This window comes from Nerophis ophidion, linkage group LG10 (assembly GCF_033978795.1).
Source record: "Nerophis ophidion isolate RoL-2023_Sa linkage group LG10, RoL_Noph_v1.0, whole genome shotgun sequence".
Lineage (NCBI taxonomy): Eukaryota > Metazoa > Chordata > Actinopteri > Syngnathiformes > Syngnathidae > Nerophis > Nerophis ophidion.
Window position 1 is genome coordinate 29,556,101 of NC_084620.1, and position 25,192 is coordinate 29,581,292.

The 25,192-nt window shown below is 41.5% G+C and overlaps 2 protein-coding genes across 5 annotated transcripts; one reads left to right on the forward strand and one right to left on the reverse strand.

Annotated features, from left to right (window-relative positions):
* Positions 1 to 4,769: 4,769 nt before the first annotated feature.
* On the reverse strand, positions 4,770 to 18,364 carry abce1 (ATP-binding cassette, sub-family E (OABP), member 1). Its single transcript, XM_061913345.1, has 19 exons — positions 18,204 to 18,364; positions 14,799 to 14,940; positions 14,645 to 14,730; positions 14,469 to 14,566; positions 14,275 to 14,392; positions 14,067 to 14,204; positions 13,918 to 13,987; positions 13,743 to 13,839; positions 13,564 to 13,653; positions 11,471 to 11,592; positions 6,714 to 6,838; positions 6,548 to 6,644; positions 6,416 to 6,475; positions 6,278 to 6,336; positions 6,067 to 6,177; positions 5,815 to 5,957; positions 5,617 to 5,739; positions 5,433 to 5,544; positions 4,770 to 5,253 (listed from the first exon to the last, which is right to left on the reverse strand). Exons 2-19 carry the CDS (start codon positions 14,899 to 14,901, stop codon positions 5,206 to 5,208), a joined length of 1,800 nt encoding a protein of 599 aa, XP_061769329.1. The 5' UTR covers positions 14,902 to 14,940; positions 18,204 to 18,364; the 3' UTR covers positions 4,770 to 5,205.
* anapc10 (anaphase promoting complex subunit 10) lies at positions 18,331 to 24,389 on the forward strand. Of its 4 annotated transcripts, none has more exons than XM_061913349.1 (6): positions 18,331 to 18,490; positions 23,270 to 23,484; positions 23,553 to 23,643; positions 23,716 to 23,836; positions 23,910 to 23,963; positions 24,031 to 24,389. In XM_061913349.1, the coding sequence occupies exons 2-6, from the start codon at positions 23,370 to 23,372 to the stop codon at positions 24,208 to 24,210; spliced, it is 561 nt and encodes a 186-aa protein (XP_061769333.1). In that variant the 5' UTR covers positions 18,331 to 18,490; positions 23,270 to 23,369; the 3' UTR covers positions 24,211 to 24,389. The 4 variants fall into 4 exon arrangements, with proteins under 4 accessions (XP_061769333.1, XP_061769334.1, XP_061769335.1 ...); XM_061913350.1 differs by having other exon boundaries at positions 24,034 to 24,389; XM_061913351.1 differs by having other exon boundaries at positions 23,913 to 23,963.
* The last annotated feature ends 803 nt before the right edge of the window (positions 24,390 to 25,192 follow it).

A 25,192-nucleotide genomic window follows, 5' to 3' on the forward strand; every position in this document is an offset into this window, starting at 1 on the left:
TTCACACTCACATTCACACACTAGGGCCAATATAGTGTTGCCAATCAACCTATCCCCAGGTGCATGTCTTTGGTGGTGGGAGGAAGCCGGAGTACCCGGAGGGGACCCACGCATTCACGGGGAGAACATGCAAACTCCACACAGAAAGATCCCGAGCCTGGATTTGAACCCAGGACTGCAGGACCTTCGTATTGTGAGGCAGACGCACTAACCCCTCTTCCACCGTGCAGCCTATGGCAAACAATTCCAAGGAATTTATACACTTGGAACCAGTTATGAACAAAAAACGTTTTTTTATTCTATCCCTAATCGTCAGAACATTAAGGCCACAGTATAATATCATTGTAGTCCATTCATCCATCTTCTTGCGCTTATCCAAGGTTGGGTTGCGGGGGCAGCAGCCTAAGCAGGGAAGCCCAGACCCTCCTCTCCCCAGCCACTTCGTCCAGCTCCTCCCGGGGAATCCGAGGCGTTCCCAGGCCAGCCGGGAGACATAGTCTTCCCAACGTGTCCTGGGTCTGCCCCGTGGCCTCCTACCGGTCGGACGTGCCCTAAACACCTCCCTAGGGAGGTGTTCGGGTGGCATCCTGACCAGATGCCCGAACCCCCTCATCTGGCTCCTCTCGATTTGGAGGCGCAGCGGCTTTACTTTGAGCTCCTCCCGAATGGCAGAGCTTCTCACTCTATCATTGTAGTATTGTCAAAAAAAATAGATGCCTTGGTAAAAATGACATCATGTATAAGATGAAGTGGCAGGAATGTTGACAATAAACACTTACTTTTAATCAATAAACTAATCATAGTTATTACTACAAAAAGTATTTTTAAGTGCAAAGAATAGTGCAGCAACATCCAGTGTTCCTTGTAAAACCCAAATATCAATAACAAAAACTTTCAGTTGAGTGTCATTAAAGTGAAAAAGTAAACCTCCAAGTGTAAACAAATATGTACAGTTCAGTGTCTTTCAACTTCCTGAGAAGCATTGTCCACTGCAGTGGACATTTTTTATTAGTCTAAAGAATGTTGATTTTTAGGAGGTGAACTGACAAATACCTCACAAATTGATGTTTGCTCTCACTGGTTCTTGGTTTCACATGAAGAGTTTCCTAGGTGACGGTTCATGTGGTGGCTCCTCACTACTCATAATTCCCTGACCCCTTGTCGACGTTCCCATGTGTAGGATTTTATTTTCTTTACATGTCTGCGCTCCCGCATTAGAAGTTACGACAAAAGGAAATACCGATAACTGTTGGTCTACCCATTCATCGGACCAACAAGAGACTCCAACAAGTTTTTTCTCCATCATATTTGTGTTCACTGTAAACCCAAAATGTGTCCATACTGCTGATTTTAAAGTTCACAAAAAGTTTTCTGCTCTCCCCACTGTGCAGAGGATCATGGGAGATGTAGTTTACTTCTCAGTCCAAAGTCTGCAGTGCAAAGTTTGCCACCTTTATTTCGAGCGTTTCCAAGCCAACACAGAGCCATGACACGCGGAGGGCAAAAGACCCACTGGGAGCGTGGACATTGCACATCGTGGGAAATACGAGTAATAATAAAAAATAAAAAAAAGTTACTTGATAAATCATCACCTGGAAAATATATTTGAAGCGAGCAAAGTTTATCAATTAGTTAGGTATTTGCATGATTAAAAGTAAAGTTGTCAGTTTAACTTTTCTGATGATCAGCATAGAAAATGCTGATCATTGTATCCATCCATTTTCTACAAGCGGTAGAAAATGGATGGAAACATTTAAAAAATGTCCACAGAGGTCACTCACTGCTTGTCAGAAAGTAAAAGTTGAAAGACACTATCCATCGATCCATCCATTTTCTACCGCTTATTCCCTTTCGGGGTCATCCATCCATTTTCTACCGCTTATTCCCTTTTGGGGTCGCTGGCACCTATCTCAGCTACAATCGGGCGGAAGGTGGTGTACACCCTGGACAAGTCGCCACCTCATCGCAGGGCCAACACAGATAGAGAGACAACATTCACACTCACATTCACACACTAGGGCCCATTTAGTGTTGCCAATCAACCTATCCCCAGGTGCATGTCTTTGGTGGTGGGAGGAAGCCGGAGTACCTGAAGGGAACTAAGTGAACATTATTGTTTTACACTTGTTACACACAATATTTACATTGTCACTTTAAACACACCCAATCCTAAATTATTTATACAATTGCTCGAACCAGTGGATAATACCAGAAAATTCTTTGTACCCCTAAAAATAAATGTTAGTATAGTAATAAATATGATTAGAACATTGTTTGTGTTCAATTGCAGTAAGTGTGTTCAACATTCCTGCCAACTAATTGTACACACTAGGGCATTTTTACCAAGGTTTTTGGAGACATACCACCATAACATAACTATTTCTAGTGTCATTTTTGTGTACTCACGTGCAAGTGCTGCTCTCAATTACATTTGTTGGAGGGACATTTTTCCATTTGCTCTCCCTCATAATATTTTCTTGGCCACATCGTCAACAAATGTGTGACAGGATGTTCCAGGTAATCTACTTAATGTGATGTCCCCCACTGGAAGACATGGCACAAATCTGGGGAGGATGAAACAGGCCCAAAACAATCATTTGGATTGTCAATCTGAGAGTTCCAGCCACAACTGGTCCACATTCTTTGGGGGTGTGACTTTTATACAGATTTGGCGCAGTATGAACTGCTATCTGGGTAGTGTCACGGCCAGCAGATTTGTTTTCCACGATTGCTAGATTAATCAAACAAACAAATTAATAATTACTTGAGTGCTAGTTTCGATCCTGCAACCAATAGCTGGGAAAACGTTTTCAGTTATAATTGTGTTAAATATTAAGTGGGGCAGCACGGTGGAAGAGGGGTTTGTGCGTCTGCCTCACAATACGAAGGCCCTGAGTAGTCCTGAGTTCAATCCCAGGCTCGGGATCTTTCTGTGTGGAGTTTGCATGTTCTCCCCGTGAATGCATGGGTTCCCTCAGGGTACTCCGGCTTCCTCCCACTTCCAAAGACATGCACCTGGGGATAGGTTGATTGGCAACACTAAATGGTCCCTAGTGTGTGAATGTTGTCTGTCTGTGTTGGCCCTGCGATGAGGTGGCGACTTGTCCAAGGTGTACACCGCCTTCTGCCCGATTGTAGCTGAGATAGGCACCAGCGCCCCCCGCGGCCCCAAAAAGGAATAAGCGGTAGAAAATCAATCAATCAATGTTTATTTATATAGCCCCAAATCACAAATGTCTCAAAGGACTGCACAAATCATTACGACTACAACATCCTCGGAAGAACCCACAAAAGGGCAAGGAAAACTCACACCCAGTGGGCAGGGAGAATTCACATCCAGTGGGACGCCAGTGACAATGCTGACTATGAGAAACCTTGGAGAGGACCTCAGATGTGGGCAACCCCCCCCCTCTAGGGGACCGAAAGCAATGGATGTCGAGCGGGTCTAACATGATACTGTGAAAGTTCAATCCATAGTGGCTCCAAGACAGCAGTGAGAGTCCCGTCCACAGGAAACCATCTCATAGTTGGATGGATGGAAATATTGAGTGACAATTAATTTGGATTATCCTAACTTTTTTGCAGATAGTAAATGATTTCCCAATATCTCCAACAATATTTCAGATTATGTAGTTTGTAGCCCTAGAGAATAGTAAAGAGTATAGAGATTTTTAGTCAAGAAGGTTTTGCTTTAAATTGTATTGAAGTGTTTCTTACCACTTTGTGTATTTAATGTGAGCTCATGATTCATAAATAATGTTTTTATTCACCCTGTCAAAGCACATTATTTTAGTTTTGCTTATGGTCAAAGTCTGTTTTTAAGCAAATATGTTTTAAATTTAGACTGCGATTGTTTTTATTAGCAGTTGTCATCCTCAAATAATACTGACAAGGTCTTACATGACTTTGTTAACGTCGTTTATTCACTAAATAGCAGCACAGTATTTGGCAAAATACATGTTTGAATTATATTACTTGACCCATTCTTTCAGGTTAAAAGCCATTCTTCTGTCACCATTAATCCATGTTTCTGAACTTGTAATTACTTAGAAAGATGTATTGAATAGTTGTAAATATTGCTTGATGTTGTTGAAGTTAGCATATGCCTACATGTTTTGGCTGTTGAATGGATAATTGATTATTTAATGAGTTTTAATGTTTTCTTCCTCTGTGTAGTAAAAGCAGTTGTTGCTAATACATAATTTTCATTTAATTTCATTTTGTCAGATGATAGTCGTGTGTGTTCCCTTCAGCTGCCATTTTGTGTTTGTGTATCCAACTCAACGTCACATTATGTGTGCTTCATGGCACCATCTGATCCAGTGCTCTCGTATAGGGAGAAAGGTGACGGCAATTCTAAGGGCGCACATTGCCACACACACAATGAATGGGGCAGTGGGGCCCACACCGATATTTTTTCAGGGCCCTAAAATTCCTAGCAACTGCCCTGATTTGATGTATTTTACCCTTCATCGAGGTGGCGACTTGTCCAGGGTGTACCCCGTTTTCCGCCCGATTGTAGCTGAGATAGGCACCAGCGCCCCCCGCGACCCCAAAGGGAATAAGCGGTAGAAAATGGATGGATGGACAGTTCTATCATAAGTTTGTTTAATTTTTGTTGCCTAACCTTGTTCCCCGTTTCTTCTTCTCTCTTGGGTTAGTTGTCTCCAAGCAGTTTTGTATAGTATTGCTGGCTAAACATGAATGTTTATCTGCCACATGATTAAAATCTATGCAGCTGATTTTGTAGAGTGAATCCAAACAATACATTGAGGTTGTTATGTAATGTTTTTTTTCTCCATCCAACTTGACATATTCCTTTAGGTCACAACTTTCCAATGTCCTGCCATTTGGTGTTTACATTTCAGAAGTAGCAAATGTTTCATTTCTGTAATATGTTCCTATGTTGTCAGAATCCAGTATATGTGCTTGCTTACTTACATTTACCTGGCAATGTTAGCCTTCTATATGTAATACTCACACTACTCCTTGTTTGGCAACAGTTTATTTAATGTTGTTGGTGTTTGAGCACCATAACTTGGATATGACACAGCGACTATGTGTGTCAACTGTGCACATTTTGCAACAGCGCTGGATGGTGAATGTTGCCAGGACGCGAGTCACATGATGGTACTTGGATTAGTTTTTGTTAACTTGCGAGCCAATCTTCTTCTGGAAGTCACAATTGACCACACAATCTCCTCCTTAGTCATCCAGGAAGAAATAATTCCCACTTTTCTTTTGTTCCGTATCCTGCAGCATATAAAGCAGCACTTTGTTATGCTATATTTACAAATACAATACTGAGCAACCGTGGCTGCCACAACAATTATGCAACATTAAGTAAATATCGTTACATAATTAATTTTTTGATTGTTGACAGGACATGTGATCAATGTGTTCTACTTTTTACCTTTGCTTTAAAAACATACCTTGATGGAATTAAGCTTATTGATGCGCGGCCGGAAGTTGTTGGGATCTCGTCTGAACGTGATCTCCAGCAGTGACAGGAAGCGGTTCATACCGGCGAGAAGGCCCTGCGGACTGAGACAGAGATGCTAAGGTCACAAAGCCATCGTCACCACCGTGGCGTGCTCATGCAGCGACACCGCTTACGTGTTGGCCGCTGTCTCCTTGGAGGGAATCCCATCAAAGACAATGACACGGTCCGCCAGGTAGGTGGCCATGATGAAGTCGTGCTCCACCACAAAGGCCGTTTTCTTGGCGTGGAGGATGTATCTGCAACAAACATCCAAAATGATCATACATGAAGATAAAAAAAAAAAAACAGGACAACAGAGCATAAACACTGACCTCTTAATGACCCGGGCAGCCATTAACCTCTGCTCAGAGTCCAGGTAAGCGGATGGCTCGTCGATCAGGTAGACGTCGGCCGGTTTGCCCAAACACAATGTGAGCGCCACTCTTTGCAGCTCACCACCAGAGAGGTTCTGAACCTGCGCGCACACGCGACACCAACTATTCATTAAGGCCGATAGATGATATTTGTTTCCTATGTTGTGTAACCTGATTGTGCATCATCAACTATTCTTCTCAGTGTCTTACGTCCTGGTCGATAATGCTCTCTATCTGCATGGGCTTCATGACGTCTGTGATGAACTGTGGGTGTGTGTAGGCGTCTCTTATCTTATCATGCAGAAGAGCTCGCACGCTGCCCTGAAGACAACCACAACAACATTTATTCAGTAGAAAAATTGCTAATCAGCTTTTGTGACATCACCTGCTAGATTCATGAAGAATACGTTTGTGGACCGACCTTAAACTTTGGACTGATGGTCTGAGGCTTGTAGCTGACGTTGAGGATTGGCACGTCACCTTTCAAAAACATGTTAGACTTTGCATTGACACTTTCTTCATATTTTGGTCTATACTTGAACAAACACAATTGTCTCACCTCCTTCATCTGGTTTAAGTCCCCCAGCCAACATTCTGATGAAGGTTGTCTTCCCTGTGCCTGCACACGCACAAACACACTTTAAGAACACAAACACACTGCACATTAATTCGTGTTATTGCTGTTTTATACCGTTCTCTCCCAACATGACCATGATCTCAGAGTCCGTGAACTCTCCTGCTTTGATCTCCAGCGTGAAATCTCCCAGGGTCTTCGCCATGTTTGGATACTGACCACGTCACACATATTGTTAGCATTATGAAGACAAGGAAGGATTTAGAGGACAGGCCGCACTCACCTGGTAGTGCCGCAGTCGCTTCACTTCTTCTTCGTTGGCCGTCTCGGCCACTTTGAAAACCAGTGATGTCTCGCGGAAACGCAGGTTTTCTGTGGGAACGTAACCGTCCAGGAAGATGTTGATGCCTAAAAGGGACAAACACCACACAGCTCTCTTTTCAATTAAAGATCACCCATTGCGCTAAAGTGACCCTTTAATGATATTCTAACAGCAGTATGTATTCCTCAAGACTCTTTATGAGCACCACATGTGCAACTACTATCAATTCCCTCACTTGTTTGCTCCAATTTTGAGAGAAGAGGTATTCAAATGCTTGTTTTTGACGTTGTGACATCTGGATATCACAAGATTAAAATAAAAACAAATAATTTAAAGAAAAGCTGTTTTATAGGCAGAACTTTTTTAAATAATCAGAACCATATCTGTTTGGCTGTGCGCAAGGGTAGAACCAGTAAACACTGCCAGCCCCGTGTGTTTCATGCCTTCCTTCATTTGAGTTTCACAACGAACACGCGTGCATGTCCAAGTAGAAGCAGGCTAAGTGTCCAACATGAGCACTAAGATGCAACAGAAAAGCAACCCGTAAAAACTGGATTGTTTCTCCCCCGAGCAGCAAGACGCTACTGCAACAGCCCAGAGATCAAATCTGTTGTACACATGACAGCTGCGATATAACAGATACATTAAACCCTACTAAGCTCCTAAAATATCTATCCATCCATCCATTTTCAACCGTTTGTCCCATTCAGGGTCACGGGGGGCGCTGGAGCTTATCTCAGCTGCATTCGGGCGGAAAGCGGTGTACGCCCTGGACAAGTCGCCACCTCAGCTCCTAAAATATATTTAATTATATTATTTTAACATCAATATATTTTCATTTTATTATTTTTGTAGAAACAAGTTCAACCGTTAAAAGCTTATGCATGCAAAGTTAGAAAAGACTTCAAAGTGCACCTGCAATGTTCTCTGAATGGAAAAAAAAAAAAAAAAAGCTTCTTTGTCCAGTAATATATACCTTGCTTGTCACTATAGTTTTCTTAAAGGCAGGGGCGCTGTCATGAATTCTGGGACCAATGGCACCTCCATTGTCCCCCAATTAACCAGTGAGGAGCCCTTACATGGTGGCCCTGCATGTTAAAATCCTGTCTCATTATGAGATAAGTATATTGTCATAACCCTACCGTGTAATAATTTAGGCAACACTGTATATGTATGTATATGTACAAACACCTGGGGATAGGTTGATTGGCAAAACTAAATTGGTCCCTAGTGTGTGAATGTTGTCTATCTGTGTTGGCCCTGTGATGAAGTCGCGACTTGTCCAGGGTGTACACGCCTTCTGCCCGAATGCAGCTGAGATAGGCCCCAGCACCCTCCGCAACCCCGAACGGGACAAGCGGTAGAAATGGATGGATGGATGTATAAAAAGCAAATTAAAGTACACAAAAGCACTTCTTGGTGAGAGACACTGTCAGATGACGGGCGTGGACAAACAGCTCCTTATCATTAAAGCTACAGACAAATAGTTGCATTCCCAGTAGGGCAAACAAACAACACTTTTAAATGGTCTAAATTACAGCATCATGGCTAAATTTCAGACAACTAGGGATGTATACAGAGTACCGGTATTTCACAGAAATTTGTTAAGATGCTGTGATAGAGAACAGAAGGGGAAATACCGTATTTTTCGGACTATAAGTCGCTGTTTTTCATAGTTTGGCCGAGGGTGCGACACATATACTCCGGAACGACTTACGTGTGAAATTATTAACACATTACCTTAAAATATCAGATAATATTATTTATCTCATTTGCGGAAGAGACGAGGAAAATGTCAGCAATCGTCACACACACATCAGCCAATAAGAATTCGGCAGGGGAGGGTCATGGCAGAAGTGCATTGTGGGTCATGGAATGCTAACTGCTATATGCCAGTGGTTCTCAAATGGGGGTACTTGAAAGTATGCCAAGGGGTAAGTGAGATTTTTTTTAAATATTCTAAAAATAGTAACAATTCAAAAATCCTCCATAAATATATTTATTGAATAATACTTCAACAAAATATGAATGTAAGTTCATAAACTGTGAAAAGAAATGCAACAATGCAATATTTAGTGTTGACAGCTAGATTTTTATGGACATGTTCCATAAATATTGATGTTAAAGATTTATTTTTTTGTGAAAAATGTTTAGAATTAAGTTCATGAACCCAGATGGATCCCTATTACAATCCCCAAAGAGGGCACTTTAAGTTGATGATTACTTCTATGTGTAGAAATCTTTATTTATAATTGAATCACTTGTTTATTTTTCAACAAGTTTTAGTTTTTATATCTTTTTTCCAAATAGTTCAAGAAAGCCCACTACAAATGAGCAATGTTTTGCACTGTTATACAATTTAATAAATCAGAAACTGATGACATAGTGCTGTATTTTACTTCTTTATCTCTTTTTTTCAACCAAAAATGCTTTGCTCTGATTAGGGGGTACTTGAATTAAAAAAATGTTCAGAGGGGGTACATCACTGAAAAAAGGTTGAGAACCACTGCTATATGCTACTGCCGTAGCTATTAAAATGTATTATTTCATCGTTGGCGGTAACTTATAAAAACTGAGAAGGGCTGAACAAAAATGGCATTGAAAGGGAAATCATGTACTGCAGATTACAAGCCGGACGTAATGAAATATGCAGCAGAAAACGACAAGAGGAAGCGGCGCATACCTTTGGAGTTTGCAGAGTTGTTTAGAAGCGACATAGAGGAAGAAGATTTCATGGGATTTATCGATTAAGAGTGACCGATTGTTTGGTAAACGTATAGCATGTTCTATATGTTATAGTTATTTGAATGATTCTTACCATAATGTTACGTTAAAATACCAGGCACGTTCTCAGTTGGTTATTTATGCATCATATAACGTACACTTATTCAGCCTGTTGTTCACTATTCTTTGTTTATTTTAAATTGCCTTTCAAATGTCTATTCTTGGTGTTGGATTTTATCAAATAAATTTCCTCCAAAAATGCGACTTTTTTCCTTCTTCATTATGCATTTTCAGCCGGTGCGACGTATACTCCGGAGCGACTAATAATCCGGAAAATACGGTAGTTACTTGATAAACACTTGCCTCCATTGACTGGTGTTCACAGGCCTCCTCCTCAGGCCATCTCTGGGCCTGCATCGTTGACAAGTGGCCACCTTCAACTACCAAACTTACTCCAAAATACAGAGCTGAACAGTTTCTAAATAACTTCTTTGTGTCAGGTTATGTTTCTTTCGCAACTTTGTTTACTACTGGTTGTCGAACAAAAGCTGTGTTAAAAACACCAACTGCCATTGCTAGTAGATTGTTTACAAGATCACTGACCTTCATTTGTAAGTTAATAACAACTTGACAGCTTTAATACTATAGTTGAACAAACAGTGTTGAAATAATAACTGATGCATCTTTGTGTGCGCTTTTACTTGAAAACATGTAAACTCAAATGTATTGGTATATTATTATGTTAGTGTGCTTTTTCTTGTTTAGTTTACTTTTTTATTTACTTAAAATGTTAATAAAATGTTGAACTAATCCCTAGTTTTTTTTTTTTTTTAGTACATATGATTTAAAACTGGCAGGTTAAAAACAATGTAAAAATTGTTTGATATCAATCAAGATTTTTTCCCCATATCACACAGCTCTAAGATCTAATAATCAGTTTTGGAATTATCAAAAATAAGGGAGCAATAATAATAATAAAGCCAATAAAAATGTTTTTTTTCCTCCACATCTTTAAATCATTTACGTAGTACCAATAAATACCGCTGTCGACGAGGAATATCATTCTTGGTATCGATAAAATCGTAACAATATACATCCCTACAGAGAACACATCTCTAACACACTATTGTGACACAATTGGTGAAAAATACTCTAATATGAGAATTTCTCCTTAATGTGACTGAAAATGGCGCACTTCCACAGCATTGTCATTGCCGCTAAGTCATGCACCAAAACCTGGCCACCGAAAAAAAACTTTGATCAACAAAAACATTGCTGCCAAAAAAGGATGTAAGCAAGACACATGCTATTATCAGCATGCCTGCAATAGGGACGTAACTTTATTATATCCCAGATATAACCGCGGAAAGCGATTTACAAAATGTGCAAATATTACATGGACAGTGGCGGCTTCTAAGAAGAGAAAGTCGAACTGGTGCAGCAGCGGCGAAGTAAGTGTGACCTCATCCTCGCTGCAGCTTTTTTTTTGTCGAGGACATCGAAAGACAGAAGTAGAGTTCTAAACACAAGTACATTTTAAAACACCAGAAAAAGATGCTAGATTTCTTGCATGTCGTTTTTAATAGTCATTAAAAGACTCCAGACACTTGAAAAATTCTCAAATTACATTGTACAATAAGCAGCAACAATTGAAAATATTGCAAATGATAGAAAAATATATGTTCATATAAATGAATATTATCATAATTGTTTTAAATTTTTGTACACATTTAAGCTTTTTTAAAGAAAATCACATAGCAGATTATGATGCCATGGTGACCACGCCCCTACAGGTATCTTGGCAAATTGGGGGAAACCCTGTAAAAAGCACTATAATATGGACCCTTTTACAGTGCACAAATAATTGTACAAGACAGACTATAACAATTTACACCATAACATTTAAAAAAATTAACCAATAGACAGACTACTTATCAAAGTTCGGTATCAACTCAGTGTGTGTACGCATGCACGTGTAGGCGTCTGCATGTTACCTTCTCGCACGCTGAAGGGCATGGTGACAACTCCATAGGCGCTCGGGACACCATACAGGCAGCAGATGAAGTCAGACAAGTAATCCAATACGCTCAAGTCGTGTTCCACCACAATAACATATCTTAAAACACACACACACAGAAAAAGTGGATAAAGTAACACTAATGTGATCCTACTTTAAAGGGGAACTCCACTTTTTTGGGTAATTTTGCCTATCATTCACAATCCTTATGCAAGTCAAGAACACATATGTTTTTTTTTTTTATGCATTCGAAATATTAAATACATGCGATCAAACATCTGCTTACAATTAAGCCTATGGGAGTTGCCCTATTCTGCCCATAAAAGCCCTTAAAACACATCTAAACACCTCCATTAAGGTTTTATATAAATTGTGTAAGTATATATGTAATGTAGCAGGCACATTTATAACAACATTTAATATTTACATATTTTGATCATTGTAAACATACGCAGTGCATTAATTTCAGAAACGCATCACAACGTTCGCTTTTTTCTTTCCACTACATCAGTGATTACTGCTCATTGCCAACTTTAAAAGCCCACTAACACTTTTGGAATTTTCCTTATAAATAATACTTAAGAGAGACAAGAATTAGTCTTTTTTTATGCATTCTAACTCGGAAATAATTGGAAATAAAACTCAGCTTACAATGAAGCCTATGGGAGCCATGAAGTCATACATCATCATGTCTATTCCGACAATAAAACCCATTAAATTAAACATCCAATAAGCGCCAACAATACTACCTTTACAATTTGTGACCTGAATATCAACCATGTATTAGCGATATTGTTAATATAAGCACTAATGTTAAAGACCTACTATACTGCTGTATTGATATCACGAGCAGGTGAGCTGCTTTCTCATGAAAGTTCATTCTAGATTATAAATCATGCCTCTCACCTTGATAGTAAAATGAAGCTAACAAACTGAGAAGTTGGTAAACTTTACTAGCCAACATAGACCCGGAGTTGACGAAAAAGATGCTTTGTTCCACCAACTTTTTTTCTTTGCGAATCATTCATCAAAACAGGAATTTATCAACATCCTATTAGTCAGCATACTGACTGATGTACACTAAGGGATATTTTATTATGCTTGTTGGTTATCATGAAGTGTGCCATGATTAGTAGTAGTTAAATGTTGAAAAGAAAAGCGAACATTGTGATGCATTTGTGAAATGAATGCGCCCGTATGCTTAAAATAATAAAATAGGTTACAAGTGCCTTACAATACGAAGGTCCCGAGTTCAATACCGGGCTCGGGATCTTTCTGTGTGAAGTTTGCATGTTCTCCCCATGACTGCGTAAGTACCCTCCGGGTACTCCGGCTTCCTCCTACCTCCAAAGACATGCACCTTGGGATAGGTTGATTGGTAACACTAAATTGGCCTGAGTGTGTGAATGTGAATGATGTCTGTCTATCTGTGTTGGCCCTGCGATGAGATGTCGACTTGTCCAGGGCGTACTCCGCCTTCCGCCCGAATCCAGCTGAGATAGGCTCCAGCACCCCAGCGACCCCGAAAGGGACAAGCGGTAGAAAACAGATGGGATGGATACTTGTGTCACGCTTTTCTACCTTCAAGGTACTCGCAGTGCTCTGATACTAATTCCACAGTCACCCATACATTCACACATAGATGGCAGGAGCTGCCATGCAAGGCCCTAACTATGACCCATCAGGAGCAAGGGTGACGTGTCTTGCTCAAGGAAACGGAAGCCAGGGACTGAACCAGGAACCCTTAGGTTGCTGGCACAGCCACTCTACCAATCGAGCCCCGGCGTCCCCATATTACATGTTATTATGAATGTGCCTGTTACTACATTACATATATACTCACGATGCGTATATGAAACCTTGATGGAGATGTTTGGATGTTTTTTCAGTGCTTTATAGACAGAATAGAGTAACTCCCATAGGCTCCACTGTAAGCAGACTTTTGCTAATATTTATTTGCTAGAGTGCATAAAAAAAGAAAAAAGTGTGCTTGCTTTACATAAGGACTGAATGAGAAGCAACATTTTTTTAAATAGGTGCAGTTCCCGTTTACGGCTTATACAAACTAACCTGTCCGGCGTGATGAGTGAGCGGATGGTAATGGCGGCCTTCAGCCTCTGTTTTACATCTAAGTAGCTGGACGGCTCGTCAAACATAAAACTGCAGCAGAGAAATAAAAAGGTGTCAGTTTATGAGGCGCCAATCAACTTGAAGAAACTGTAGCGACGGCAGAGGTGGACTTTCCTTACATGTCAGCTCTCTGAATGCAGACGACGGCGCAGGCGAACCTCTGCAGCTCCCCTCCAGACAAGTCCTCCACATTCCTCTCACGCAGGTGAGTCAGATCTTTACGGCAACAGGACAACTGATCACAACACTCTTTCCAGCTATTAATAACAGTGTGCTTTTGTTTTCAGGTCTTACCGAGCTGTTGGCAAACCACATTTTGCGTGTCTGTGTCATCTTTTCTACTCAGGATGGCGCCAACTGACCCCTATAGCCACAAATGAACTATTAGAGCGACAAAAAACAGAACAAACACCCAAAGGGACCAGAGCATCTATAACGCTTACCTTGACAGTTTTTGGGATCTGGTCCACATACTGTGGCTTAACAATGGCCCGCAGATCATCCTCCAGTATTTTGGTGAAATAGTTCTGCAGTTCCGAACCTCGAAAGTAAGTCAATATTTCCTGCCAGTCTGGAGGATTCTGGTACGTGAAGGCACAGCAAAATTACTTTCTGCCTCTTTTGTTTGTAAGTGTGCGCGCAACAACTCACATCGAACTTTCCGAGGTTAGGTTTCTGTTTTCCAGCCAGGATTTTCAGCGCTGTGGACTTGCCGATACCATTGGTCCCAACCAGCCCCAGAACCTCCCCCGGTCTCGGAATGGGCAATCTGCAAGCAAACGATCGTCAAAGCCTGACGTAGTACATTGCATGACTTAAAAGTTTTAGATGAATGATTATAGTACCGGTGCAATTTGAAGGAATTGGCGCAGTATCTGTGTGTGGTCTCTTTCTCCAGGTTACTAGGCAGGTTGACTATGGACAGTGCTGCAAAAGGACATTTCTGAAAGGACAAAATGACGTCGCATGAAGCTGGATGCTGTCTTTACCGCCGTAACGTCTCGGCTAAAGAGGGTAGTACCTTAATGCAAATTCCGCAACCGATACAAAGCGACTCCGAGATCCAAGCAATCTTACTCTGGGGGGTTACTTCGATGCACAGCTTCCCTGTCGACATCAGCATTTGTTAGCCTCTTCAGCTGCAGCGGGACCCCACACTCTCACCACAGACTCACCCATGCGGACCACCGGGCAGCTCTTCTTGCACTCCTGTCGACACTTTTTGGGTTTGCATTTGTCATGGTTGACTATGGCAATCCTGGTGTTTTTGTCTGCCATGATGGGCCGCTGCTACAATGGACACCGAGACCCGCGGAGCTGAAAGCCAATTGGATAGGTTTAGCTCGAGGGTACAAAATGAATAATTAGTTTGCCCACTTAAATTGTACTATGTTGTTCGTTTAGAGCGAGTGCCATTATTGTGTGACACCACACTATTACATTTGGGGGCCATTGGACCATACTACTACGTGATACACTTGTATCAAACTCTGGCCGCCACAACATTTTATGCGGCCCGCGAAAGCCTGGAATTTATAAGTGTCGAGAATGAGTGTAGTATATTTTTCTTACAAAATGTATTTGTTCTTTCCATTTTGACAGGGAAAAAATACATGTACTGCATGCAATTGCTTATCTCATACTTTTATATGATCTATTAATTCAACAAATATTACATCATACATTCCAGACATCCATCCATTTCTACCGCTTATCCCGTTCAGGGTCAAGGGGGGTGCAGGGGCCTATCTAAGCTACATTTGGGTGGTAGGGAGGGTACACCCTGGACGAGTCGCCACCTCATCGCAGGACCAACACAGATAGACAGACAACATTAACACACATATTCACACACTACGGCGAATTTAGAGAGATAGATAGATAGTACTTTATTGATTCCTTCAGGAAAACTAAAAAAATTTAGTGTTGCCAATCAACGTATCCCCAGGTGCATGTCTTTGGAGGTGGGAAGAAGCCGGAGAACCCGGAGGGAACCCACACAGAGAACATGCAAACTACACACAGAAAGATCCAGAGCTCGGGATTGAACCTAGGACCATCGTATTGTGAGGCACAGGCACTAACCCCTGTACCACCGTCCAGACATTTTCCTTATAAAAATAAAAATAAAAATGAATACTTAAATATAGGCTTGCTCGAGCCATAACTGCGATAATGACAATGAGTTTGACATCCCTGCTCTCATGGAATCATGCTACACACTACACAATTACAACACAATTACTTACAGTTGTGATCAAAATTATTCAACCCCCACACAATTTTGGTGTTTTAGCAAGTTGGACATTTATTCCGTATTTTGTTTATTGTCACATCAAATAAAGATGCATTAAATAGACAAATGCAACTTGAATTACAACATTATATTTTGTAACAAACCAAACAGTGTAATTTCTCTTAATATCTCATTGAAAAAAATATTCAACCCCTTGAAGATCATAACTCTTAAAAACAGAATTTGAATAAGGTCTTTCAATCAGGTGTTGAAAACACCTGTAGATGTGATTAGAACCATAACGAGCATCAATTTAACTGATTGAAAAATACTGTGACGCTCAGCTTCTTGTAGATGGTCAATGGTGAAGTCATGGTGAAGTCCAATGGGTGAAGTCCATGGGTGGTCAAAGAAGTCAAGAGAGGAGGTAATTTCTCTTCATAAGAAAGGATATGGATATAAGAAAATAGCAAAGACATTACACATTCCAAGAGACACAGTTGGGAGCATAATTCCCAAGTTTAAAGCTAAAGGCACAGTGGAAACACTACCTGGGCGTGGTAAAAAGAGGATGCAGTGTGCAACTGCTGTCCGGTATTTGAGGCGTACAGTGGTGAAAGACCCCCAGGGAACAGCTGAGGAACTACAACAGGACATTGCAGAGGGGGGAACGCAGGTTTCGTCCCAGACAATAAGGCGCGCACTATGAGATGAAGGCCTCCATGCCAGAACTCCCAGGCACACCCCACTTCTGACTACAAGGCACAAGAAAAATAGACTCCAGTATGCCAAAAATCATCTGGACAAACCCCAAAGGTTTTGGGAAACTGTTCTATGGAGTGATGAGAGAAAACTGGAACTCTTTGGGCCTATGAATCAACGTTATGTCTGGAGGAGAAAAAATGAAGCTTACAAAGAGAAGAACACCTTCCCTACTGTTAAGCATGGTGGGGGATCAAGCATGCTCCTGGGCTGTTTCTCTGCCTCAGGTACCGGGAATCTCCAGCGCGTTCAAGGCATAATGAATTCTATTTCCTACCAGGATATATTAGCTTCAAATGTCATGAAGTCAGTGACGAAGCTGAGGCTTGGGAGATGTTGGACCTTCCAACAGGACAACGATCCCAAGCATGCCTCCAAATCAACATCAGAGTGGTTGCAGAAGAAGGGCTGGAAGACTCTGGAGTGGCCTTCACAGTCGCCAAACCTAAATCCTATAGAAAACCTGTGGTGGGACTTTAAGAAGGCAGTTGCAGCACACAAGCCCAAGAATATGAATGATTTGGAGGCGTTTACCCAAGAGGAATGGGCTAAAATACCTGTATATCGTTGCAAGAAGCTTGTGTCCGGTTATGTATCACGTTAGAAGGATGTAATTACTGCCAAGGGGTGCTCTACTAAGTACTAAAGATGCATGTAACTAGGGTGTTGAATAATTTTGTCAATGAGATATTAAGAAAAATGTCCTATTTTGGTATTTTGTAAAATACAGTGTTACAATTTAAGTTGCATTTGTCTAATTGACACATCTTTATTTTATATGACTATAAACCAAATACGGAATAAATGTCCAACTTGCTAAACACCAACATTGTGTGGGGGTAGAATAATTTTGATCTCAACTGTAACTAATGAGTGATTTGAATGTTTCTGCTGTCTAAACACCAGTCTTGCTAGTCACGCCAGACTCCATTCAGTGTATTGGCCTTTTGTGGTTGCTTCGCATACGCTCTCAAGCAATCGAGGCCTACAAATTCTAGCTGATACGTTCATTTTTGTTTGATTTCCATTTTTTTCATTTCATAAACTATCATGCCGTTGACAAGGACAAAATAAAGAAAATCAACAGAACAGGTTGACAATGAATTTACTGTAACTCTATGCACAGATCTGTGTGGAATGGAAATGGCAGCAGTAATTTGTTATCCGTCCCCAGCAACTTTATATAGATAAACTATCTCAACGTTTACCCGTCATGTTGTTAAACATATTGAACTTTAATATCAACGAGCGACGAAAATGTTAAATTTAGGGTAAAATATGTTAAGTTTGGAGCGGTTCTCCTCCCAACGCGCTAAACACATTTGCCATTATTTAACAATATAACAATAATCACAAAACGGCAAAACGTGCAGAAAATGTTGCTATATTTGAACCATGTGGTTTAAATGATCACGACAGCAACCACGTCAGACGCGTTATTAGCACCATTGCTAACAGCTAACTTAGCTTTAGCATGCTGCTTATTAGCGACAGGCGGCCTACACAGCTGTTCGCCATCTAATTAAGTCGCTTCCGAGGTACTTCTCACAGAAAAGCGTACACGTCAGTCATGTCTACTTACCCCACCTCGGGCCCGCTTGTCAGAAATAGGATGGACAGAAGAATATGGTTGATGACAAAAATAAAAATCCACCGCCAAACTTCTCACAAGCAACGTGTTCCACTGCAGGATGCCGGCCGGAAAGATGGCGGACACTGCGAAGAAAGGGCGCGACCACACAGCTGGTGACGTCAACAAAACGCGACAAGTAGTCCAGACAAGTCTTTCCAAGCTGCTTCTTCAACAAAATTTGGCGAATTGGTTGCAACAAGTCATTTGATGTATTCGCGCTGTCTCAGTCACACGCGGTAAGTTTAACATATTTTAGACATCAATTCCTGTTTATTTCTGGAATCGGCAGTGGAGACACATTGGCTGCTGCCTATCGTAAACTTCGCTTAAATTGTATGTTTATCTCCTGTGTTAATACACTGCTCAAAAAAATTAAAGGAACACTTTGAAAACACATCAGATTTGAATGGTGAAAAAAAGTCGGATATCTATACTGATATGGACAGTTTAATGTCACAGGAACAAAAGGATGCCACATATTTTGATGGAAATAAAAGTTTTCAGCCTACAGAGGGCTCAGTATATAGACACCCCAAAAATAAAAGTGAAAAAATGATGTGGCAGCCTCATCCATTTTGCCTGAATTCAATTTCTGCAACTCAAAATTATTTTCAATCTTTTGTGTGGCCCCTACGTGCCTGTATGCATGCTTGACAACGTCGCGGCATGCTCCCAATGAGACGACGGATGGTGTCTGTGGGATGTCCCCCCAGATCTGTGTAAGGGCATCAGTGAGCTCCTGTAAAGTCTGAGGAGCAACCTGGCGGCGTCTGATGGACTGAAACATTATGTCCCAGAGGTGCTCTATCGGGTTTAGATCAGGTGAACGTGAGGGCCATTCAATTGTGTCAATTCCTTCATCCTCCAGATACTGTCTGCATACTCTTGCCACATGAGGCCGGGCATTGTCGTGGACCAGGAGGAACCCACGACCTACTGCACCAGCGTAGGGTCTGACCATGGGTGCAATGATTTCATCCCGATATCTAATGGCAGTCAGACTGCCGTTCTCTAGCCTGTAGAGGTCTGTTCATCCCTCCATGGAAATGCCTCCCTAGACCATCACTGACCCACCACCGAACGGGTCATGCTGAATGATGTTGCAGGGAGCATAGCGCTCTCCTTGGTTTCTCCAGACGCTTTCACGTCTATCACAGGTGCTCAGGGTAAACCTGCTCTCTCATCCTAGAAAAGCACAGTGCGCCAGTGGCGGACTTGCCAATTCTGGTGTTCAATGGTAAATGCCAATCGAGCTCCACGGTTCTGAGCAGTGAGCACAGGGCACACTACAGGACGTCGTGCCCTGAGGCTACCCTCGTGAAGTCTGTTTCTGACTGTTTGGGCAGATACATTTACACCAGTAGCCTGCTGGAGGTCATTCTGTAGGGCTCGGGCAGTGCTCAACCTGTTCCTCCTTGCACAAAGCAGCAGATATCTGTCTTGCTGATGGGATGAGGACCGTCTATGGCCCTGTACAGCTCTCCTAGAGTAACTGCCTGTCTCCTGGAATCTCCTTCATGCTCTGGGGATTGTACTGGGAGACACATAAAATCTTCTTGCAACAGCACGCATGGATGTGCCATCCTGGAGGAGTTGGACACTCAGCGCAATTTCAGGAGGGTTAAGAAATCGCTTCATGCTCCCAGTCGTGATAATGACTCTAGCTAAAGCCAACACTTGTGGAAAAACAGTTAAAAAAAGATCAAGAGGGAGGAACTTGAAATGGCCTCCACCTGCAAAACCAGTCCTGTTTTGGGGGCCATCTCGGTGTTGCCCCTCTAGTGCACCCGTTGTTAATTCCATCAACACCAATGCAGCTGAAACTGATCAACAACCCCCTCTGCCACAAACCTTATCAGAAAAGTGCAATTGAATTCATGACATACCCTGATAAAAAACTGTTCCTTAAATTTTTTTGATCAGTGTGTATATATATATATATATATATATATATATATATATATATATATATATATATATATATATATATATATATATATATATATATATATATATATATATATATATATATGTGTGTGTGTCTTGATTGGATTATCCAGAGAATAGTGCTCGATACCGTGGTAGAGCGCAATATGTAGGTGTGGGAAAAAATCACAAGACTACTTCATCTCTACAGATCTGTTTCATGAGGGGTTCCCTCAATCATTAGGAGATTTTAATGGAAGCATTCACATACAATGGTTTGTATAGAGCACAGAGTGGGTGGGTACAGGCAGGCGTAGGGTGTGGTGATTGGCTCATGTGTTACCTAGGAGGTGTTTCCGTCTGTGGCGGCATGTTGAAATGATTTCACTGCGCTTGTTGAGGGATGATAGATCTGGATGATATATAATAAACAGTTTCTCTTTTAAGCATAGGTTGCATCTTTTATTACCACTGTTGTAAGGTGTGCTGGATGCAAGAATTTGCCATGTTATTGAATATTCAACATTATTGTCTTTGAGGTTCCAAATGTGTTTGCTGAGTTCTGTAGAATTCTGCAAAGTCTGGTTTCTAAAGGAGGCGTTGTGATTATTCCATCTTGTTTTGAACGCTCCTTCGGTTAATCCTACGTACGTGTCGGATGTGTTAATGTCCTTGCGTGTTACCTTTGCTTGGTAAACGACTGATGTCTGTAAGCACCTTCCGTTGAGAGGGCAATCAGGTTTCTTGCGACAGTTACATTCATTATTGGTTTCAGAGTCGTTTAGTCTGGGGGTAGGCAGTCCTTTTGCAATTGCTTTGTTGTGGTTTGAAATGATTTGTTGCATGTTATTCATACAGCTGTAGCTCAATTTAATGTTGTTCTTGTTGAATATTTTTCTTAGGGTGTTGCCTTTGGGGAAGTGTTTGTCGATCAGAGTGAGGAACTTGCGGCTGATGTTGGTTGAGACGTCTTTGCTGAATGGCGGATTGTACCAGATGATGTTGTTTCGTTTTCTGCTCTTTTTTGGTTGGTTTCCTGGAGTGGGTTCATAGGTGAGGGTGAAGTTGTATCCGCTTTCATCAAGTGCTTTCTGGTACGGGGGGGTTGCTTGGTCAAATTCAGCTTTGCTGGATGACAGCATCGATAGCCTTTTATCAATTCCGGTAGGTATTCTTTTCGTGGTGGTGGGTGGGTGGTTGCTGTCATGGTGCACGTATTGGAGTGTTGTGTTGGGTTTCGTGAATGGTTGGTAGCTGTTATTTCTCAGGTTGAAAGTGACGTCGAGGAAGTTGACGGTTTGCTTGTTGGCTTCAATCGTGATCCGTAGGCCGTTTTCTTTGAAGATTTGGCATATGCGCTTCTTGGTGTTCTCGCTGCTCCTTGGTGAGGCGCGGCACACTGCCAGTCCGTCATCACGGTAAATACCAAGGTTCAGGTTGAGGCTAGCAAGCTGGGAGAGGAGGAAACTCCCAACGAGTTCGCACGTTTCTGCTCCGTCAAAACTCCGCATAGTAACGTCAAATGTTCACCCTCACCTATGAACCCACTCCAGGAAACCAACCAAAAAAGAGCAGAAAACGAAACATCATCTGGTACAATCCGCCATTCAGCAAAGACGTCTCAACCAACATCGGCCGCAAGTTCCTCACTCTGATCGACAAACACTTCCCCAAAGGCAACACCCTAAGAAAAATATTCAACAAGAACAACATTAAATTGAGCTACAGCTGTATGAATAACATGCAACAAATCATTTCAAACCACAACAAAGCAATTGCAAAAGGACTGCCTACCCCCAGACTAAACGACTCTGAAACCAATAATGAATGTAACTGTCGCAAGAAACCTGATTGCCCTCTCAACGGATGGTGCTTACAGACATCAGTCGTTTACCAAGCAAAGGTAACACGCAAGGACATTAACACATCCGACACGTACGTAGGATTAACCGAAGGAGCGTTCAAAACAAGATGGAATAATCACAACGCCTCCTTTAGAAACCAGACTTTGCAGAATTCTACAGAATTCAGCAAACACATTTGGAACCTCAAAGACAATAATGTTGAATATTCAATAACATGGCAAATTCTTGCATCCAGCACACCTTACAACAGTGGTAATAAAAGATGGAACCTATGCTTAAAAGAGAAACTGTTTATTATATATCATCCAGATCTATCATCCCTCAACAAGCGCAGTGAAATCATTTCAACATGCCGCCACAGACGGAAACACCTCCTAGGTAACACATGAGCCAATCACCACACCCTACGCCTGCCTGTACCCACCCACTCTGTGCTCTATATAAACCATTGTATGTGAATGCTTCCATTAAAATCTCCTGATGATTGAGGGAACCCCTCATGAAACAGATCTGTAGAGATGAAGTAGTCTTGTGATTTTTTTTCCCACACCTACATATATATATATATATATATACATATATATATATATATATATATATATATATTTTTTTTTTTCCCGAATATAAATAGTGTACACTTACAGTCACAATGAAGTAAGTAAACTTTTTGTGGCTCCTCTGCAATAAAATTCTCTGAGCCTATGTAGCAATGAAGTAGTATCAATCAATCAATCAATGTTCATTTATATAGCCCTAAATCACAAGTTTCTCAAAGGGCAGAAAAGAAAAGAAAAAGATCAACTGGTCTAAAAGGGGGTCTATTTAAAAGCTACAGTATACAAATGAATTTTCAGATGGACTTCAATGCTTCTACTCAGGTAGCATCTCTAACTGTTACCGGGAGGGCAGTCCAGAGTACTTGAGCCCGAATAGAAAACGCTCTATAGCCCACAGACTTTTTTAGAGCTCTGGGAATCACTATTAAGCCAAAGTTCTTTGGACGCAGATTTCTCACCGGGACATATGGTACAATACAATCAGCAAGATAGGATGGAGCTAGACCGTGTAGTATTTTATACGTAAGTAGTAAAACCTTAAAGTCACATCCTAAGTGCACAGTGCAGGTGAGCTAGTATAAGCGTAATATGATCAAACTTTCTTGTTCTTGTCAAAAGTCTAGCAGTAGCTTGAGAAAAATAATGAAAAACATATGTGTTCCTACAGTGAGAAGGGGTAAAAGCCACACAATTCGTGTTCCGTGAGTACTGAATTATCTGAGGGGAGACTCCCTCTGCCACAGTTGAGAAAACCCTTGTTTAAGAGGATGGCTACGCCGAGCAAAACGCCTCCTGGACCCGATCCCAAGCAGCTGGAGCGGACCGGTACTGTACGGGAGATTGGGTCCCAGGCAGTGTGGTCACTGTCCTCCTGCAAGCCTAGTGAGTCTCACAACAGCAGCGTAACATCTAAAGTTTTTCTGCTGAGAAGCTGCTCCTCGCTCTTGCAGGCTTTGGCGTGGACCAGCTGAGAGACGACAACCTAGAGACATACTGGCAGTCAGACGGGTCCCAGCCTCACCTGGTGAACATCCAGTTTAGGTATTGCTGGAACTTTGCGTGCTATCTTTCTTTGTCTTTCTGTACTTGACATTCGCTTGCTGCTGCGCCAAGGAGGAGGACAAGGGTGAAGATGCTGTGTATTTACGCCGACTACAAATCGGATGAGAGCTACACTCCCAGTAAGATCTCCGTCAGAGTTGGCAACAACTTTCACAACCTTCAAGAAGTCAGGGTGAGCGCTGGGCGATTCTTTAGAAAAAGTGTGAGTATGCCTGACGTCTTTGCCGTCCTCTTCTTCCATGCAGCAGCTGGAGATGGTGGAGCCCAGCGGATGGATTCACATCTCGCTCCTCAACCAGGTTTGCATGCAACATGTAGAAACGAGGCAGGTCAATCAACAAGTCATGTACCAACTTCTCTTTATAGCAGACAAATGAGCCCATCAGTACCTTTATGATCCAGATTGCAGTGCTGGCCAACCACCAAAATGGCAGAGACACGCACATGCGCCAGATCAAAGTCTACACGCCGGTGGAGGAGAGCTCCATCGGCATGTTTCCACGATGCACCACTGTGGACTTTATGATGTACCGCACCATCAGGTGACCTGCCCCGCCATTGCGGCAACTTTGGATTTGTTTTCACAACGGACTGTCAGGTGTTGGCTTATGCCACGCCATCTGAACCACTGCAGTGCCTCCTTTTGAATTAAATGTTTTACATACCAAGCATCATTTAAAGAATACATATGACTAAACATGTACATAAAAACCAACATATTACAAGACTGTCCAAATTACTTTAACATTTGTTAATTTCCTATACATTCAATACACACTACAGTACTCACAAAAAGCTGGAGACAAAACCAAAGCGCACGACCACCTCTTTCGTCGGACCCAACCTGAGCCTCCCTAACTGTAAAAATAATATCATTACTGGACTGTTGCAAATGAAAATTTCTTAATTTACTTCATAGGAATAAAGGTTAAATAAATGTTTTTAATTTATAATTATCACAAATGACCTGTAGTAAAACGCAAAAATCCTGTCAGTACCAATTGAGGATTGTAGTTTACGAATGCAGTACGAGAGGAAACAAATGCCATTCGCCAGTGGTACCGGGCCGCAGAATAATTTTTTTATAATTTTTTTTTTATTATTTCAAATTTTTTCTTTTTAAATCAACATAAAAAACACACGATACACTTATTAGTGCACCAACCCCAAAAACCTCCAGTTTTCATGACAAAAACCTCCCTTTTTCATGACAAAGAAAAAAATAAAAATAAATAAAAAGATTCCTCCCCGCACCCCGCCAGGCCGCGGGACTAATTATCAAGCGTTGACCGGTCCGCAGCTACAAAAAGGTTGGGGACCACAGCCATATGCCATAAAAATGTAATAATCACCAGCTTGTTCGTTCGTTGCAGTTCACTGTAGCACCTTGAGAGGGAGACTAATACCATCCATCCATTTTCTACTGGTTGTCCCGAATACCATTATAATAGTAAATACCAGGTTCACGTTTATAAGAAAGACTGGTAGTAAGTTATTTGCTAAAATAAAGGTATAACACATTTTATTG

Bases quoted from the DNA above. Each gene is read 5' to 3' on its own strand.
- abce1 (XM_061913345.1), bottom strand. From the start codon at position 14,901: ATGGCAGACAAAAACACCAGGATTGCCATAGTCAACCATGACAAATGC. The intron at 6,645-6,713 runs GTGAGTGCGGCC...TGACGTGGTCAG, and splicing joins AGCGACTGCGGCACTACCAG to TATCCAAACATGGCGAAGAC. The intron at 5,740-5,814 runs GTCAGTGTTTAT...TGTTTGTTGCAG, and splicing joins GCTGCCCGGGTCATTAAGAG to ATACATCCTCCACGCCAAGA.
- anapc10 (XM_061913349.1), top strand. From the start codon at position 23,370: ATGGCTACGCCGAGCAAAACGCCTCCTGGACCCGATCCCAAGCAGCTG. The intron at 23,485-23,552 runs GTGAGTCTCACA...TCGCTCTTGCAG, and splicing joins ACTGTCCTCCTGCAAGCCTA to GCTTTGGCGTGGACCAGCTG. The intron at 23,964-24,030 runs GTTTGCATGCAA...TTCTCTTTATAG, and splicing joins ACATCTCGCTCCTCAACCAG to CAGACAAATGAGCCCATCAG.